The sequence below is a fragment of the Somniosus microcephalus genome, unplaced genomic scaffold (assembly GCF_052327205.1).
Source record: "Somniosus microcephalus isolate GS21.2 unplaced genomic scaffold, FLI_Smic_1.0 unresolved_chr1, whole genome shotgun sequence".
In the NCBI taxonomy this organism is placed as follows: Eukaryota; Metazoa; Chordata; class Chondrichthyes; order Squaliformes; family Somniosidae; genus Somniosus; species Somniosus microcephalus.
In genome coordinates, this window is record NW_028225179.1 from 166,504,843 (window position 1) to 166,517,342 (window position 12,500).

General features: G+C 52.2%; 1 protein-coding gene across 3 annotated transcripts in view; it reads left to right on the forward strand.

The window, feature by feature from the left end:
- The window catches only part of LOC147096497 (calmodulin-regulated spectrin-associated protein 2-like), an 80,451-nt gene that overhangs the window by 43,520 nt on the left and 24,431 nt on the right, over positions 1-12,500 (forward strand). For all 3 annotated transcript variants that reach the window (XM_085975296.1, XM_085975298.1, XM_085975297.1), the window contains 3 exons: positions 1,303-1,430; positions 2,183-2,282; positions 4,897-4,975. In XM_085975296.1, the coding sequence (XP_085831422.1) occupies positions 1,303-1,430; positions 2,183-2,282; positions 4,897-4,975 (307 nt within the window). The remainder of the gene's footprint in view (positions 1-1,302; positions 1,431-2,182; positions 2,283-4,896; positions 4,976-12,500) is intronic.

Here is a 12,500-nt window from a genome sequence, read left to right on the forward strand (position 1 = left end):
GCAGGCAGTGACTAGTGGGGTACCGCAGGGATCGGTCCTAGGACCCCAGCTGTTCACAATATATATTAATGTTCATGACGAGGGAACTAGATGTAATATCTCCAAGTTTGCCAATGACACAAAGCTGGGTGGGCGTGTGTGATGTGAGGAGGATGTCAAGAAACTTCAGTATGATTTAGACAGGTTGGGTGATTGGGCAGATGCAATATAATGTGGATAAATGTGAGGTTATCCACTTTGGTGGCAAAAACAGGAAGACAGATTATTATCTGAATGGCAATAGATTGGGAGAAGGGGAAGTGCAACGAGACCTGGGTGTCCTTGTGCACCAGTCGCTGAAGGTAAGCATGCAGGTGCAGCAGGCGGTTAAGGCGGCAAATAGTGAGAGGGTTCGAGTACAGGAGCAAGGATGTCTTGCTGCAGTTGTACAGGGCCTTGGTGAGACCGCACCTTGAGCATTGTGTGCAGTTTTGGTCGCCTTATCTGAGGAAGGATGTTCTTGCCATGGAGGGAGTGCAGCGAAGATTCACCAGACTGATACCTGGGATGGCAGGAATGACATAGGAGGAGAGATTGGGTCGATTAGGCTTATATTCGCTAGAGTTTAGAAGAATGAGAGGGGATCTCATTGAAACTTATAAAATTCTAACAGGACTAGACAGACTAGATGCAGGAAGGATGTTCCCGATGGTCGGGGAGTCCAGAACCAGGGGTCACAGTCTAAGGATAAGGGGTAAGCCATTTAGGACTGAAATGAGGAGGAATTTCTTCACCCAGAGAGTGGTGAACCTGTGGAATTCTCTACCACAGAAGGCAGTTGAGGTCAGTTCATTAAATATATTCAAGAAGGAGTTGGATATATTTCTTAAGGCTAAAGGGATCAAGGGATATGGGGAGAAAGCAGGGACAGGGTACTGAATTTGGATGATCAGCCACGGTCTCATTAAATGGTGGAATAGGCTCGAGGGGGCCGAATGGCCTACTGCTCCTATCTTCTATGTAGTCCGTGATTTATTGTCCCGAGCGGGATCTACTTACGGGAGAGATTGACGCCACTAAACCCGAGAGTATCTAACGCAAGAGCCTAACCAGGGACCAGAAACGTTGACGCAAATTCTCGCCTGGCTTTAAGTTTTATACAATTCAGTCCCGCGCCTGTGAAGTGTTTGATTAAATCTGATCAATTTTTGACATTCCGACTGTTGGATTTTCAGTAGCGAGTTGCTCATTGACCGGAATATCCTTCCCAGCAACATTTTGACCATGTTTAATTTCTCCCCCCCCCCCCCCGGTCTTTTTCAGAAGATTTCAGGACGGGAAGTTGTGTCGAAAGTCAGATTGGGTTGCTGCTGAATTTTATCCAGAATCACCTCAACATCAACTGCCCTCTGTCTGTACAGGATTTCATGTGGGTTTCTCAGCAGCTTCAGGTGAGTGGGTAGTTTGTAGGAAGACACTGAAAATAGCAGCCCCAACGTCTCTGTCCACTGTGGTTCTCATCCCATCTTATCGCCTTGAGTCTCCATCCCTTCATCGCATGGTCTCTGAGGACACTTAGACTGTCTGCTTCACTAACCTGCCAGTTTAAAAAAATTCGTTCATGGGATGTGGGAGTCGCTGGCAAGGCCAGCATTTATTGCCCATCCCTAGTTGCCCTCGAGAAGGTGGTGGTGAGCCGCCTTCTTGAACCGCTGCGGTCCGTGTGGTGAAGGTGCTCCCACAGTGCTGTTAGGTAGGGAGTTCCAGGATTTTGACCCAGCGACGACGAAGGATTGGCGATATACTTCTAAGTCAGAATGGGGTGTGACTTGGAGGGGAACTTGGAGGTGGTGGTGTTGCCATGCGCCTGCTGCCCTTGTCCTTCTAGGTGGTCGAGGTGGCGGGTTTGGGAGGTGTTGGTAGGCTACTCGCTGGGGGTGGGACGGGGATAAGGGGGCTTCCACAACATTGAGTATAATCCTGGATCGCGAATGTGCTGCGAATTTCTGTGGTCTGATGCATTCTCACCGCTGCTCTTGCCTGAGATGAGCTACCTTATGACTGAGGATCAAATCAACCTGTTGGTGCGATTGATCCCGGCGTTACCTGAGCTGATACTCATTCGAAGACCGAGAGGTCCCATTTTGTAAGCTGCAACTCCATTCGTCCACCTTTGTAAGCTTTGCTGTCTTTTCATTTACAGCCAAATTTCGTGGCTTTTATGGCGGAATTATTCTGGAACCTGGAATGTGGGACCCTGCCCTCTCCGCAAGAGGGATGGATCCAAGGCGAGGAGGAGGAGGGTGAGTTGAGGAACAGGTCTGGTCTGTCGGCAATCTGTGCTTGTTAAATGTATGGGCGTTTACCTTGTCTATGCCTGGTGGGATCCTGAATATTTCTGCAGGACCAACCTTGAACCTTCTCTTCGTCCCAACTTGACCTCGTGACTCGGGAGTCTGGCCCCCCCAACTGTCTCAGTCAGTTGCCCGTGGCTGCACTCTCGCCAAGGCCTGGGTGTGTCTCGGAATACAGCGCCCGCAGTTATATAAAGTGGGCTTGGACCAGTGCCCGGTACAGTCTCCATCACTTCGAGATTTAGATTTGTTCTCCATCTCGCTGGTTATAAGGCTAGAGCTGTCGCACACTGCTGACGGTTTGAGCGATTAATCCACCATTAGACCTGTTATGAATCTTATGATCCATGAAGAAAGACTCATGAAATAACACTGGACGGCCAGCTGGTGGCGCCGTCCAAGGAATATAAATACTCGGGCGTGGACCCAGCTTGCCCAGGACATTTTGTAAGACAAGGAACTAGTGAAAGATAACTAGACCTCCATGTTTTGAAACAAGTTGATTAAAGCCTTGCTTTATACTTGAACCAAGTGCGTAGTGAGTTTTATTACGTCACGACCCTCAAACCCCTCTCCTGTGCCATGTTTAGTCATAAGACCGCTTGTGTTATTGGCTTATCTAGACTCTGTGTAACCTCCTCCAGCCCTACAACCCTCCGAGAGCTCTGTACTCCTCCAATTCTGGCCTCTTGTCCATCCCCCAATCCCTCTGCCTCACCATTGGTGGACGTGCCTTCAGCTGCCTGGGCCCTAAGCTCTGGAATTCCCTCCTTAAATCTCTCTCAACCTCTCCTTTTAAGAAGCTCCAGAAAACTGGCCAAGCTTTTGGTTAACTATCCTAATGTGGCTTGGTGTCAGGTTTTGTCTGATTTACGTTCCTGCGATGTTTTAAAGGCGCTATATAAATGTAAGCTGTTGTTTATCACCAGGGTTTTCTTGTCCCTTCCCAATCTCTTGACTTTGATTTTGCACTTGTCCACGTTAAACATCGACCGCCTGACTCCCCAATCCCTCCTGGGCCTCCTGTTGGTGAGTTTGATACCACCACTTGGGGGAGTAGAGGAGTCGCCTTCTGTTATGTGCGGTACTGCAGGTTTATCACATGTTGCTCTAGTTTGCGAGTAATGACTCCCGTTTCACTTTTCACTGACAAATGTGTTTTTTTTTAAGATGAATATTCACGTTTTCTCTTCTCTTTCTTTCTTGCACTCGCTTTTGCGCGCTCTCTCGTTCTCCTTTCGCCCCCGCGCGCGCTCTCGTTCTCCTTTCGCCCCCGCGCGCGCTCTCGTTCTCCTTTCGCCCCCGCGCGCGCTCTCGTTCTCCTTTCGCCCCCGCGCGCTCTCTCGTTCTCCTTTCGCCCCCGCGCGCTCTCTCGTTCTCCTTTCGCCCCCGCGCGCTCTCTCGTTCTCCTTTCGCCCCCGCGCGCTCTCTCGTTCTCCTTTCGCCCCCGCGCTCTCTCTCGTTCTCCTTTCGCCCCCGCGCTCTCTCTCGTTCTCCTTTCGCCCCCGCGCTCTCTCTCGTTCTCCTTTCGCCCCCGCGCTCTCTCTCGTTCTCCTTTCGCCCCCGCGCTCTCTCTCGTTCTCCTTTCGCCCCCGCGCTCTCTCTCGTTCTCCTTTCGCCCCCGCGCTCTCTCTCGTTCTCCTTTCGCCCCCGCGCTCTCTCTCGTTCTCCTTTCGCCCCCGCGCTCTCTCTCGTTCTCCTTTCGCCCCCGCGCTCTCTCTCGTTCTCCTTTCGCCCCCGCGCGCTCTCTCGTTCTCCTTTCGCCCCCGCGCTCTCTCTCGTTCTCCTTTCGCCCCCGCGCTCTCTCTCGTTCTCCTTTCGCCCCCGCGCGCTCTCTCGTTCTCCTTTCGCCCCCGCGCTCTCTCTCGTTCTCCTTTCGCCCCCGCGCTCTCTCTCGTTCTCCTTTCGCCCCCGCGCGCGCTCTCGGTTCCTCCTTTCGCCCCCGCGCGCGCGCTCTCGGTTCCTCCTTTCGCCCCCCGCGCGCGCTCTCTCGGTTCCTCCTTTCGCCCCCGCGCGCGCTCTCTCGGTTCCTCCTTTCGCCCCCGCGCGCTCTCTCTCGGTTCCTCCTTTCGCCCCCGCGCGCGCTCTCTCGGTTCCTCCTTTCGCCCCCGCGCGCTCTCTCTCGGTTCCTCCTTTCGCCCCCGCGCTCTCTCTCTCGGTTCCTCCTTTCGCCCCCGCGCGCTCTCTCGGTTCCTCCTTTCGCCCCCGCGCTCTCTCTCGGTCCTCCTTTCGCCCGCGCGCTCTCGCTCGGTCCTCCTTTCGCCCGTGCGCTCTCTCTCGGTTCCTCCTTTCGCCCGGCCCCCCTTTCACCCGCCCGGCCCCCCTTTTGCCCGCCCGCCCCCCCCGCCCGCCCGCTCGCTCCCCCTTTCGCCCGCGCGGTCCTCCTTTCGCCCGCCCGCTCGCTCGGTCCTCCTTTCGCCCGCGCTCTCGCTCGCTCCTCCTTTCGCTCTCGCTCGCTCCTCCTTTCGCCCGCGCGCCCCTCCTTTCGCCCGCGCGGTCCTCCTTTCACCCGCCCGGTCCCCCTTTCGCCCGCTCGGTCCTCCTTTCGCCCGCCCTCTCTCAGATGCTCCATCGAAGGCCTGCTGTGTGACTGCACCTCCGCTACCTCAGAGCCCAGTGATCGCTTGGCCTCCAACGATCTGGTGAGTGAGTTTTCTGCCAGCGTGATATGGCGACACCAGAACGCTTTAAGAATCCGACAGATTCTCTGTTGCGGCGTCAATGCTAAATGACTCGCTATGAAGCTGCGACAGAAAATGCTGGAAACACTCAGCAGGTCAGGCAATCGCTGGAGAGAGAAACCGAGTTAACGATTCAAGTGTAGCCCTTGTCAGAACTGGGAGGTGTTACAAGGTGAGCGGCATTTCAAAGGAACAGAGTAAAGGGAAGGTGAGAAAGCCCATGTGGAGAGCTGGTTGTCACTTCATTCTCCCTTGTGTGTTCACCCTTCCCTTTCTCCTGTTCCTTTATCACTGAAAGAAAGACTTGCATTTCTATAGCGCCTTTCACACCCTCAGATATCCCAAAGCGCTTTACAGCCGATGAAGCTCATTTGAAGTGTCGTCACTGTTGTAATGTGGGAAACAGCAGCCAATTTGCGCACAGCAAGCTCCCACAAACAACAATGTAACAATGACCAGATCATCTGTTTTCTTGTCAAGTTAGTTGAGGGATAAATATTGGCCCCAGGACACCGGGGTGAATTCCCCATCTCTTCTCCCAATAGTACAGTGGGAATATTTACGGTCACCTCGGAACAGACAGGGCCGCGGTTTCACATCTCATCCGAAAGATGGAGTGCGGCGCTCCCCCGGAACGTTTCCCGACTGTACTGCCCCTCTGACAGTGTGGCGCTCCCTCGGTACTGCCCCTCCGACAGTGCGGCGCTCCCTCGGTACTGCCCCTCCGACAGTGCGGCGCTCCCTCGGTGTTGCCCCCTCCGACAGTGCGGCGCCGCCTCGGCGTTGCCCCCTCCGACAGTGCGGCGCCGCCTCGGCGTTGCCCCCTCCGACAGTGCGGCGCCGCCTCGGCGTTGCCCCCTCCGACAGTGCGGCGCCGCCTCGGCGTTGCCCCCCTCCGACAGTGCGGCGCCGCCTCGGCGTTGCCCCCTCCGACAGTGCGGCGCCGCCTCGGCGTTGCCCCCTCCGACAGTGCGGCGCCGCCTCGGCGTTGCCCCCTCCGACAGTGCGGCGCCGCCTCGGTACTGCACTGGAGTGTCAGCCTGGATTTTGCCCTCCGGTCTCTGGTGGGACTTGAACTCTCCACCTCCTGACTCTGAGGCGAGCGCGCTGCCCACTGAGCCACGGCTGACACCTGCGCTCATCTTGCGGTCGTGACGCACGGTCCAGTCCTGAGCTCGTCTCCTCTCTCGACGCCTGCTGAGTGTCTCTGGAATTCTCTCTTTGTGTTCCAGATTTCTGGCTTCTGCAGTTTTGTTTATCCCCGCCCCCCTCCCAATTTTTTTGACCTATTTTGGACATTTTTAACGGCAGTGAGAGAATTCTTACAAAGGTGAGATGTGAACGTGCTGGGGAATGCAATCTCAATATCGTTTTGTTTCACCCTCGTGTTTCACAGCCAGAATCAGTTACTGTAGCCCCTGAATGTGGGTTGGAATTATAGAATAGAACAGTACAGCACAGAAGGAGGCCACCCTTCGGCCCATCGAGTCTGCGCCGGCTCTTTCGAACAGCAATCCAGTTAATACCCACTCCCCGCTCTTTCCCCACTCCCCTGCAATTTTCTCGCCAATTATTTCTCCAATTCCCTTTTGAAAGCGACTATCGAATCCGCCTCCACCGCCCTTTCAGGCAGCGCATTCCAGATCCTAACCACTCGCTGCATAAAAAAGTTTTCCCTCATGATCCAAAGTCCCCCTCGGAGTTTGACACAACATCACTGATGCAGTGACCATTCCGGTGGACCCTGTTTTCGGCCAACCTCCTCGAGCAGCCGCGAACTTTCACCCCCTCAACACGGGCAGGATTGGAACACCTCTCCCGGAGGTGAAAGGTGACCAGGCCCTCCAGAAAGCTCGAGGAACAGCACCTGATCTTTAGATTAGGCACACTACAGCCCTCTGGACTCAACATAGAGTCCAACAATTTCAGATCATAACCTCGGCCCCTATATATTTTTTTTAATCCACACTTTCGTCGGGCCTTTTTCTTCTCCTCCATGGCAGCTGTCCTTCATTCTGTCAGGGCCATTCACACTTCATCCAGAGCCATCCTTTGAGAGACATGAAGAGATATTCAAGGAACAATGGGCTAGAAATTCAGTAGGCTTTGCGCAGAGTTTTCGCCCAAAGTGGGCTTTTGCGCCACTTGCTGAGATTGCGCCGATATTCAGCGCTGCGGTAATGGCGGCGTTAGCCAGTAGCGCTGCGCCGCCACCGATGACGTCATCGGTGCGCGCAGTGCCCCGCTACCGGCCCGACCGCCATATTTAGTTGCGGCCGCCTCTTCCGCAGTGGCCGCAAACAGCGATCTGAAAATGGGGCCGTCCTGCAGCCTTAGTGGGGCGAGTTAAGGCGGAGGTGCGGCCGGCCGCTTTTTCGGCGGCCGCCTGCCCGCACCTCCTTCCCCGGCCTCCTCCACCCACCCCCCCCCCCCCCTCCCCACGGCATTGCCGGCTGTTTTCCGGGAGCCCGGCACTTCTCCGTGGTGCCGGGCTCATTTGCCGGCACTAGCGAGCGGGAGGGAGGAAGGCCTGCAGTACCACAGCCTGCCGCTCCGCAGCGGGTGGCGCTGCGGCACCTAGCGCGCCGATATTCAGTTTCAGCGCCCCAAGCGGGGGCGGCCACATCCTTGAATAGCGGCCGGCTTCGACTTGGAAGGGCAGCTCGGACCCGTGCCATGCTCCTCCTGTGCCATGTGGGAAATCAGGGACACTGTCCCTGACAACTATGTGTGCAGGAAGTGTGTCCAGCTGCAGCTCCTAGCGGACCGCATGGCGGCGCTGGAGCTGCGAATGGACTCACTCTGGAGCATACGCGATGCTGAGGATCTTGTGGATAGCACATTCAGTGAGTTGGTCACACCGCAGGTAAAGGCTAGCTCAGACAGTAAATGGGTGACCAAAAGGCAGGGTAAAGGCAGGAAGGTAGTGCAGGAGTCGCCTGCGGTCATCTCCCTCCAAAACAGGTTTACCGTTTTGGGTACTGTTGGGGGAGATGACTTATCAGGGGAAGGCACCAGCAGCCAGGTTCAGGGCACCATGACTGGCTCTGCTGCACAGAAGGGCGGAAAAAAGAGGGATAGGGCTATAGTGATAGGGGATTCAATTGTAAGGGGGATAGATAGGAGTTTCTGTGGCCGAGACCGAGACTCCAAGATGGTATGTTGCCTCCCTGGTGCAAGGGTCAAGGATGTCTCGGAGCGGGTGCAGAGCATTCTGAAGGGGGAGGGGGATCAGCCAGTTGTCGTGGTACATGTAGGTACCAACGATGTAGGTAAAAAGAGGGAGGAGGTCCTACAAGCTGAATTTAGGGAGTTAGGAGCTAAATTGAAAAGTAGGACCTCAAAGGTAGTAATCTCTGGATTGCTACCAGTGCCACGAGCTAATAAGTTTAGAGAGAGTAAGATAGATAAGCTAAATACGTGGCTTGAGCAGTGGTGCAAGGGAGAGGGATTTAAATTCCTGAGGCATTGGAACCAGTTCTTGGGGAGGAGTGACCTGTACCAAGGGGACGGTCTACACCTGAACTGTGAGGGAGCCGATGTCCTCGGGGTAATATTTTCTAGGGCGGTTCGGGAGGATTTAAACTAATTTGGCAGGGGGATGGGAACCTAGGTAGTGGAAAAGAGGGAAGTCATATGAAGTCAGAAATAGATGGTAGAAAGGTGAGAAGCAATAAGCAAAGGAGAGAAACACAAAGGGCCAAACTAATTCATAATGAGAGTGTGAAAAAAGCAAGCCTGAAGGCTTTGTATCTTAATGCTAGAAGCATTAGGAACAAGGTGGATGAATTAGTTGTGGAAATAGAGGTAAACAAGTATGATTTGATTGGGATTACAGAAACGTGGCTGCAGGGTGGGCAAGGCTGGGAACTTAACATCCAGGGATATACAATATTTAGGAAGGATCGGCAAAAAGGTAGGGGAGGTGGGGTAGCATTGCTGGTAAAGGAGGGGATTAATGCAATGGAAAGGAAGGATATTAACTCGGATGAAACGGAATCTGTATGGGTAGAAATGAGAAATAGCAAGGGGAGGAAAACGTTAGTGGGTGTGATATATAGGCCTCCAAATAGTAATATGGAGGTGAGGGAAGGCATAAAAAGGGAAATTAGAGAAGCGTGCGATAAGAGCACAGCTGTCATCATGGGTGACTTTAATTTACATATTGATTGGACTACCCAAATTAGTAAAAATTCTGAGGAGGAGGAATTCCTGGAATGTTTTCGGGACGGTTATCTGGACCAATATGTCGAGGAGCCGACTCGAGATCAGGCCATTTTAGACTGGGTATTGTGCAATGAGAAGGGACTTATCAGCAATCTTCTTGTACGAGGCCCCTTGGGTCAGAGCGATCATAATATGATCGAGCTCTCAGTCGAGATGGAGAGTGAGGAAATTGAATCAGAGACTAAGGTCCAGAACTTAAATAAAGGGAATTACGAGGGTATGAGACGGGAATTGGGTAAGATTGATTGGGTGGTGTTTCTGGGGGGATTGACAGTGGATAGACAATGGCAAGCATTCAAAGATAGAATGGAAGAATTCCAGAACATGTTTATACCGGTTTGGCATAAAAATAAACCTAAAAAGGTGACTCAACCGTGGATAACGAGGGAAATTAGGGACAGCATAAAATCAAAAAAAAGGGCATATCAACTGGCAAAAAAAAGCACCAGACCGGGAGATTGGGGGCAGTACAGGATACAGCAAAAGAGGACAAAGGGATTAATCAGGAAGGGGAAAATAGAATACGAAAGTAAACTTGCAGCAAACATAAAGACAGACTGCAAAAGCTTTTATCGGTATATCAGGAGGAAAAGACTGGTAAAATCCCAAGTCGGTCCCTTGCAGTCTGATTCGGGAGAATATATAATGGAGAATAAGGAAATGGCAGACCAATTAAACTCATACTTTGGTTCTGTATTCACAAAGGAGGACACAAATAACCTCCCAGGAATATCGGCAAACATAGGGACTAATGAGAGGGAGGAGCTGACAGAAATTAGTATCTCTAGGGATATGGTGTTGGGTAAGTTGAGGGGACTGAAGGCCGACAAATCCCCAGGGCCTGATAAACTACATCCTAGGGTACTTAAGGAGGTTGCCCTGGAGATAGCAGATGCTCTAAGGATCATCTTCCGGAACTCCATTGACTCGGGAACAGTACCCGTGGATTGGAGGGTAGCTAATGTTACCCCAATATTTAAAAAGGGGGGTAGAGAGAAAGCAGGGAATTATAGACCAGTAAGCCTTACATCGGTTGTGGGCAAAATGCTAGAGTCCATTATTAAGGATAAAATAGCGGAGCACTTGACAAATGGGGAAAGGATCGGACAGAGTCAACATGGATTTACAAAGGGTAAATCGTGTTTGACTAATCTGCTGGAATTTTTTGAGGAGGTAACTGGTAGAATAGATGGGGGAGAGCCAGTGGATGTGGTGTACCTTGACTTCCAGAAAGCCTTCGATAAGGTTCCACACAAAAGATTATCATGCAAAATTAAGGCTCATGGGATTGGGGGCAAAGTATTAACGTGGATAGAGAACTGGCTGGCGGATAGAAAACAGAGAGTTGGAATAAACGGCTCGTTTTCGGAGTGGCAGGCAGTGACCAGCGGGGTGCCGCAAGGATCTGTCCTGGGACCCCAGCTGTTCACAATATATATAAATGATCTGGATCAGGGAATTGGATGCAATATTTCCAAATTTGCTGACGACACTAAACTAGGAGGAGGGGTGGGCTCTGATGAGGATGTCAGGAGGCTACAGTGTGATTTGGACAGGTTGGGGGAATGGGCGGATACGTGGCAGATGCACTATAATGTGGATAAATGCGAGGTTATCCACTTTGGGGGTAAAAACAGGAGGGTAGATTATTATCTAAATGGCAATAGATTGGGAGATGGGGAAGTGCAGAGGGACCTGGGTGTTCTTGTGCACCAGTCACTGAAGGAGAGCATGCAGGTGCAACAGGCGATTAAGAAGGCAAATGGTATGTTGGCCTTCATATCAAGGGGGTTCGAGTATAGGAATAGGGATACCTTACTACAGCTGTACAAGGTGCTGGTGAGACCGCATCTGGAGTATTGTGTACAGTTTTGGTCGCCCCATCTGCGGAAGGATGTTCTTGCCATGGAAAGAGTGCAACGGCGATTCACCAGGCTGATACCTGGAATGGCGGGAATGACCTACGAAGAGAGATTAAATAGTTTGGGCTTGTACTCACTGGAGTTTAGAAGATTGAGAGGGGATCTCATCGAAACATATAAAATTATGGCAGGCCTGGACAGGCTGAATTCAGAGAGAATGTTTCCAATGGCCGGGGAGCACAGAACCAGGGGCCACAGTCTAAAAATAGCGGGCAAATCATTTAAAACAGAGATGAGGAAGAATTTCTTCACTCAAAGAGTGGTGAGCCTGTGGAATTCCCTGCCACAGAGGGCTGTGAAGGCTAATTCAATAAATATTTTCAAGAGAGAATTGGATATATTTCTGAAGGCTAAGGGGATTAAGGGTTACGGAGAAAAGGCGGGGACGGGGTACTGAACTGGTAAGATCAGCTATGATCTCAGACGAAGATCAGCCATGATCTCATTGAATGGCGGAGCAGGCTCGAAGGGCCGAATGGCCTACTCCTGTTCCTATCTCTATGTATCTATGTATCCGACGGGCGCAAGTGGCTCCGCGCGCAGCGGTAACTTCTGGGCGCAAGCGAGCTGGCGGGGCCTAACTGAATTTCTAGGCCAATGTCTCTTAATCTCTCAGAGAAACATAGAAGATAGGAGCAGGAGTAGGCCATTCGGCCCCTCGAGCCTGCTCCGCCATTCAATGCGATCATGGCTGATCATCCAAATTCAGTACCCTGTCCCTGCCTTCTCCCCATATCCCTTGATCCCTTTAGCCTTAAGAAATATATCCAACTCCTTCTTCAATATATTTAATGAATTGGCCTCTACTGCCTTCTGTGGTAGAGAATTCCACAGGTTCACCACTCTCTGGGTGAAGAAATTCCTCCTCATCTCTGTCCTAAATGGCTTACCCCTTATCCTTAGACTGGGACCCCTGGTTCTGGACTCCCCGACCATCGGGAACATCCTTCCTGCATCTAGTCTGTCTAGTCCTGTTAGAATTTTATAAGTTTCAATGAGATCCCCCCTCATTCTTCCAAACTCCAGCGAGTATAAGCCCAATCGACCCAATCTCTCCTCATACGTCATTCCTGCCATCCCAGGTATCAGTCTGGTGAATCTTCGCTGCACTCCCTCCATGGCAAGAACATCCTTCCTCAGATAAGGCGACCAAAACTGCACACAATACTCAAGGTGCGGTCTCACCAAGGCCCTGTACAACTGCAGCAAGACATCCTTGTTCCTGTACTCGAACCCTCTCGCTACGAAGGCCAACATACCATTTGCCTTCTTAACCGCCTGCTGCACCTGCATGCTTACCTTCAGCGACTGGTGCACAAGGACACCCAGGTCCCGTT